The sequence below is a fragment of the Neophocaena asiaeorientalis genome, unplaced genomic scaffold (genome assembly GCF_003031525.2).
Source record: "Neophocaena asiaeorientalis asiaeorientalis breed wild unplaced genomic scaffold, Neophocaena_asiaeorientalis_V1.1 scaffold45, whole genome shotgun sequence".
Classification (NCBI taxonomy): domain Eukaryota; kingdom Metazoa; phylum Chordata; class Mammalia; order Artiodactyla; family Phocoenidae; genus Neophocaena; species Neophocaena asiaeorientalis.
This window is the reverse complement of record NW_020174642.1, coordinates 11,353,147-11,359,845: the sequence shown is the minus strand read 5'-3', so window position 1 is coordinate 11,359,845 and position 6,699 is coordinate 11,353,147. Positions and strand designations below refer to the sequence as shown.

The 6,699-nt window shown below is 56.3% G+C and overlaps 1 protein-coding gene across 1 annotated transcript in view; it reads right to left on the bottom strand.

Moving 5' to 3' along the window:
• RRP1 (ribosomal RNA processing 1) overlaps positions 1–6,699 on the bottom strand; it is a 15,758-nt gene that overhangs the window by 4,794 nt on the left and 4,265 nt on the right. Inside the window, exons 4-8 of the mRNA XM_024758449.1 lie at positions 6,559–6,644; positions 5,028–5,089; positions 2,516–2,645; positions 2,363–2,427; positions 2,018–2,154 (exon numbers count right to left, since the gene is read on the bottom strand). Of these exons, the coding sequence (XP_024614217.1) occupies positions 2,018–2,154; positions 2,363–2,427; positions 2,516–2,645; positions 5,028–5,089; positions 6,559–6,644 (480 nt within the window). The remainder of the gene's footprint in view (positions 1–2,017; positions 2,155–2,362; positions 2,428–2,515; positions 2,646–5,027; positions 5,090–6,558; positions 6,645–6,699) is intronic.

Below are 6,699 nucleotides of genomic sequence, written 5' to 3'. Positions count from 1 at the left end.
AAAAAAAGGGGGGGGGGGGGGGGGACACTGGACATCCCCGTGCAGAGGAATGAAGGTGGACCCTTACCTACCATCATATACTAAAAATTAACTCAAAATGGACCAAAGACCTAAAGAAACAATAAAACGCAGAGGAAAACGTAGGGCAAAAACTTCAGGAGATTGGATTTGGCCACAATGTCTTGGATATGACGCTGAAGGCACAGGTAACAAGAAAAATTAGACAAACCAGACTTGATAAGAACTTTAAATTTTGTGCATCAAAAAAGACTAGCAACAGAGTAAAAAGGCCACCCACAGAGCGGGAGAAGATACTGGAAAATCAGGTATCTGGGGAGGGGTTATTATCCAGAATACAGAAAGAACTCGTAAAGCTCAACAACAAAAAAATCTGACTCAAAAATGGGCAAAGGACTTGAACAGACATTTCTCCAAAGATATATGGACGGCCAATAAACACATGAAAAGGCGTTCCCAATAATCATTAGGGAAATGCAAATCAAAACCACAATGATACTACTTAGCACCCATGAGGATGGCCACTACCAAAAAAGACAACAGCAAACACTGGCGAGGGTGTGGAGAAGCTGGAACCCCTGTGCACTGTTGGGGGGCATGTAAAACAATGCAGCCGCTGTGGAGAACAGTATGGCAGTTCCTAAGAAGTTAAACACAGAAGTACCATACGATCCAGCAATTCCACTTCTGGGTACAGACCAAACAGAATTGAAAGCAGGGTCTCAAAACAGATATCTGTACACCCATGTTCACAGCGGCGTTAACCACAACGGCTAAAACATGGAAGCAACCCAAGACTCCATCTACCAATGAATGGAGAACAAAATGTGAAATACATACAATGGAATATCATTAGGCCTCAAAAAGGAGGAACGTTCTGACACGTGATACGGCACGGATGAACCCTGAAGATGTGATGCTGAGTGAAATGACACAGACACAAACACAAATTCTGTCTCATCCTACTGACAGGAACCACAGAGTCATCAACGGTCAGACTCACAGAGACAGGAGGCAGAACGGTGGGTGCCAGGAGCTGAGCGGGGCAGAGGGAGGAACGGGGAGTGTTCGACGGGGACAGATTCACTTTGGGAAGATGAAAAGTTCTGTGGATGGACAGCGGTGATGGCTGCACAAGTGCACTTACGCATGGTCAAGGTGGTACACCTTACATTACGTGTATTTTACCACAACGAAAGGCAAGAGCAGAAAAGTCCTGAAGCTGGTGGACAACACACACCCCTGAAGCCACAGGATACGGTGCACAGGTCACCCAGAGGACAGCCACGAGACCAGATGGCGAACCACGAAGACCCACTTGAGCATCAAGGTGGACAGGCCAGCCTGGACACCACTGATGCGGAGCCCACAGGCCCCGCCCCCAGAGGGACGTTCACAAGTGCTACCTTCTACTCGTTCATTCATCCACTCACTCACTCACTCATCCATCGCGATCTAGCGGCGCCCCCTCCGTGCCAGACGCTGCTCCGAACACCAGGTACACAGCATGGCCAAGAGTCCCTGTCCTGGCAGAGTTGACATCCGGTGGCGGAAGCCAGGCCAGAAAGATGAACAAGTGATTTATGTAACTTCAAGTGACTTATGCCAGAAAGTGAGAATCACCATGGAAACGCCCAGTGAGCGAGGCAGGGTAGGCACTGGGAGGCTGCACTTTAAACAGGGTGGTCAGGGTAGGGCCTGGAGGGACAGAGGGCAGAGACCCTGCCAGGGACGGGAGAGCAGGGCAGACGCCCCGGGGCAGGAGCAGAGCCCAGGAAGCCACGAGGATACGGACGGCCACGGGGCAAGGGTTAGGAGAGTGAACAACGTGTGTGCTTGTTCCCAAGGTCACCCTGGCTGCAGAGCTGAGCACGGACTTCGGTGGGGCGGGCAGAATCGAGGGGACGGGGCAAGAGGTGAAGGCAGGGCTCCCGCAGAGCCACCGCGGGCTCAGAGCAGGGCAGGCCCGTCATCCCGATGAGATGGGCGCGGTCCTCACCTTCAGGGGGCTCCCTGGACGGCGTGTCTCCATCCCGCTCCTCCGCCAGTTCCTTCATGAGATCCTCGATGGCCAGCGGGGCCTGTTCCACAATCGCCTCAAAGATGCCTCGAGTGATATTGTGCAAAACCAGGGAGCTAAGGGGCAGCCGCACCGCAGCCACCCGTCAGGCTGGACCCTCCAGGGAAGAAACACCTCCTCCCCGTGCCCGTCTCTCCTGACCCCAGCCCCTCAGCCCCGCTGGCCCCCCTGCTGGCCCGTCGTGAGCACACAGCATTTCCTAAGGGCAGCCCCCTTGGGGACTCAGCAGAACAGAAGAGGTGAGCAGGAGGGAACCGCACTCACTCCTGAGTCCTGGCGGCGACCGTGCAGAAGGGCCCAATGAGCCTGAGGTTCTGGTCCGCCGTCAGCTGCGGGGACAGAGCGGGGGCTCAGTTCCTGGGCCTCAGGCACCCAAGCAGCCTGGCCGCTGCCCTCACCCTGCCGCCTATCACCCACCTCGTGGGCGCCCACTTTGGTCAGCTCCTCCAGGAAGATCTCGATGAAGTGGCTCTTCACTCCGTTGGGGGCCTGGCTGTCGGGGTGCAGGATCTCTGTCATCAGCAGCTCCAGCAGCTGCTCGGTCTGTCTGGGGCAAGAAAAGGCAAGTCCGGCAGCAGCACGAGGGGCAGCGAGGCGATGGGTTCACTCTGCCTGAGCAGGGGGCTCTGACGGGACACAGCCACAGGCAGACGCCCCGTCCACCAACACAGGAAGACCCGATGACCTGGGTCTGTGCCGGCACAGAGGACTCCTGCGAGTACGGATCCACGGGCGACGGCCAGGACCACGACACACGGCAGGACTGAACCTCGGCTATAAAGCAAGAGCCCACCGTGTCTGGTGTCCCTACTGTCCCCGCTGGGAACTGCGCGGGAAGGCTCTCCAGGACAAAGCAAACGCAAAGGGAGACGGAGGCCAGAGAAGGGGACGAGTGTGCCTCCCGGGTCCTGCTGGACCGGACCCGTGGATGGCCACACGCCACATCAGACCTCACCCAGGCACGTGGGTCTCAACGGTCTCAGAGGCCTGGGGAATCCCAGATCAGAGAGCTCCAGAGACCGGTCTTTAGTGGCCCAGATGCACCTGAAACTCCTGGGTGCTTGTTAATATACAGATCCCTGCACCTGAACCGTAAAGCACGTATCCTCCAAAAAGCTCCCCGGACAATGCCGCTGCTGACAACACCGGGGTGCCTTCCATGGCTCAGCGGAAGGGAGGCAGGCCGGGGGCCAGAGGCCTCCTCTGCCAGGCTGCTGGCAACAGTCACCTTCACACAGACAGGAATGTTACACTTACAGCCCGCTACTCTTAAGAACGGAGAAGGCCAAAAGAGCAGATACAGCAAGCAGGACTGGTTATCCCAGGGCAATGGGAGGCTACCAGTTTCTGCAAAAGGATCTCTGCGCTGAATTACCAGTGACAATGAGGATGGAACTACTTCCATGGTAACAACCACACCCCCAAGCCCAAGATTAACAGAAATAAAATCGCCCCTTTAACACTGAACCCTGCTTCAGTCACTAGCCACCCCCCGGATAACACAATCCTAAATCCAGAAATGAGTGAGACTCCCAGGTCTTCACAGAACTTTAAGGATGAAAATCACTAAAAGAGGCACCCTTGCCCAAAATGTAGAGTCACCCACAGTCGTTCTCAACCTATAAGAGTAATTCCAGTAACTGCAGGCCAAATCCTGCTGACCTTTTACGGGGGCAGGGGGGCTGCCAGGCCAGGGACAGTTTAACTCTGCTATTCAGAAAATGAGACAGCCTTAGAATAACACGGCCGTAAGCTGCATTCTCCAGTCTGGCAGGTATTCTGACATCTGGGTCCTAGATTTATTATCCTTGGGCTTAAAAATAAACTCCTTTACCATCACTTTTTAATCACAAACAAATTCAAAATACACTGTTTCTAAGCCCTCTCCCCCAGTGCCCGCCCTCCCCGTCCACGCAGCACCCGGACGCTGATATGAGACGTTTTGACACAGTCTCAGTAAAATAAATAAGCAGCCGGCTACATCTCTTTTGGACCATGCAATTAGGCAACACTTTAAAAGTACCAATAATTGTCGGGGAGTCCCCTGGTAGCCTAGTGGTTAGGATTCCGCGCTTTCACTGCCGTGGCCCGGGTTCAATCACTGGTCGAGGAACTGAGATCCCACAAGCCGCACAGCACAGCCATAAAAAATATGTGTATATATTTAAAAAAAAAGTAATTGTCTGCTGGAGTTAACATTGCTTTTCAATGTTTATAAAAAGTTTCCTGAGTTGTTTACAATGAACATCCATCACACTTATAAGTAGAAAAAAGGATTTTTTAAAATTTTAATTAATTCCAAAAACTTTAAAATGTAAATGCTCAGAAACCCACTTTCTGTTGTGATCTCAGACTGCCCCCGGGGAGGTTCGGAAACCTGCTGCAGTAACCTGGATGCAGAGCCTCAGGCGAAGGGGCAGGTCCAGGCTGTAGGAGCCCCGCCCCTGCTTGGTCTCCAGGAGGGGTTGTGGGAGGAGCTAAGACGCAGCAGAGCCTAGGCCAGCCCAACCTGAGGATCCCACCCGGCTGCCAGGTGCCAGGGGAGGCCTGAGGTGAGCCAGAAAACACAGGCCCTTACAGTCTGGAGGGACACACACAAGCACCACCGTCAAAAATGTGAAGTCTGGACGGCTCAAGTATTTGTAGAGCTGAGAGCAAAGACTGCCGATGACAGAGCTGAAGGTGCCAGGTTTTCTAAGAACAGCTGCTCAGCTGCGCCTCCTTTGGTGAGGACTTAGTTCTGATCCAGTAAGAACTCACCGTCAAGGCTGAGACAGACATGCCCACGAGCACGTGCACAAAGTTAGTTTCAAAAATGCCTGTTTCCAGCACGAAGTCGCCCTTCAGCATAAAGCTGACAAGTGAGCAGAGGAGAGACGCACGCCGGCCGAGTGGCACAGGCCGCCGCAGGCCGCTCTGGGGCACTGACCTCTCGTCCCATCCGCGCGTCTTCAGGGCCTTCAGTGACTCGTGCAGGACCATCCGCATGAGCTGTGGCACAGGAGGAGACCCCGTTAGTGGCACCACCCAGACCTCCCCTCTGCCCCAGGTCGTCTGGGCACCCCACTGCACATGGCAGGCCCTGGAGAGCTGCTGGGGACCTGGACCTGCGGGAGGCGCCCAGCCTCCCAAGAGTAGCAGGACGTTGGGCTCACAGCAGGGACACGGGGAGTGACCACACACCACAATCGGCGGCTGCGAGGGACGGGCTTGTTTCCAGGGTGAAAACGGGACGACGTGGAGCTCCGCCAGGAGAGCGGAGCCTCAGAACCACCAGGTCTGCGCCAGAGACTGTTTCCTCTGAGCGCCCCCTGAGCTTCTCCCCACCCGAGGGAGAAACCAGTTTCCTTCTCTGCCCACAATCCCCGGCACAGTGGCTGACTGCCCGGTTTCCCTACCTGCCGGCATGAACCCAAAAAGCCTGCAGGGGGGACCCGTAGTGGTGAAAGGCAACAGAGGACACCTGTGGTGCCGCCAGGAAGACCAGCCTCTAGAGCAGGGCTGCGCTACCAGACATGGCCACGGGGGGTCGTGGAGAACAGGCCACGGACAGCAGCAGAACGCCCGACCTAAGGCCCAGCACTGCATCCTGGGACACAGCCCCTCTGAATTATGAGCGGGCGTTCTATAACCGTGCAAAGCCCGGCGCCCGGCCCCCCGCCTGCCCACACGCATCAGCGCCATCCTCCTCCCCTCCTGAGCCCCGCGCTCGCCCACCAGCTGTCCTCACTTTAACACCTGACATCACACACATGGTGACCGCGTAACCCTGGACTGAGATGGAGCGGGTGGCCGGCCTGAGGGGCAGATGACGGGGACCTGTGCTCAGCGAGGCCTGGCTGCTGCCCCATCCAGTGTCCGCGTCGGGCCACCTGCTCTCGGACAGCAGCACTCATCTGGGGACTGTCCCCAGTCCCAGGGGACAGCAGCACAGTAACAAAGGTGCAGCTCAACAGGGCCGGCAGCAAGACACAGTCCAGTTTTCCCTGCACTTCTGAGCGCAGATCAATAACCTAAATTCACCAGAATGCCGCGCAGGAAAGGAGAAAGACAAGGAAGATTCTGCACGCTATTGCATAAACTGTCCCTGCCCAGAGAAAAACACCTTAAAAGCCGGCCCCCCTCGAGCAGACCCAGGGGTCTCTGTCCAGGGCCCGAGCTCTAAGCTCTGCTTTCAGGGCAGCAAGGGCTTCGCCGCCGAGTCTCCCCCAGGGGCAACTGTGACCCTCCTCCCCTGAACCGACAGTCTGTGCAGAACCCCGGCAGGCGCACCCGACATGAGGCTGAGGCTCCCCTCACGGCCCAACTAGGCTCACAGGGAACAGACCGCAGGGCGCTCGCCACCCAGCAGCCTTGGTCCTTGGCACTGCTGGGGCAGTGGGGGGCTCAGGGGTCGGGATGCTGGACGCCGTGCCCCAGCACCGCAGAGACCCTGGCGGGGGGGCAGGCAGCTTCCTCACCATGTAGAACTTGTCCAGGCGCAGCCTATCGATGCCCATCCACTCGCGGTTCATGGTTTGCCAGAACGTCTGAAGGAACAGGTGCTCTGGTGGAAAGAAAAGGCCAGAAGAGAGTGAGGGGTGGGGGCAGGGGAAAGCGGC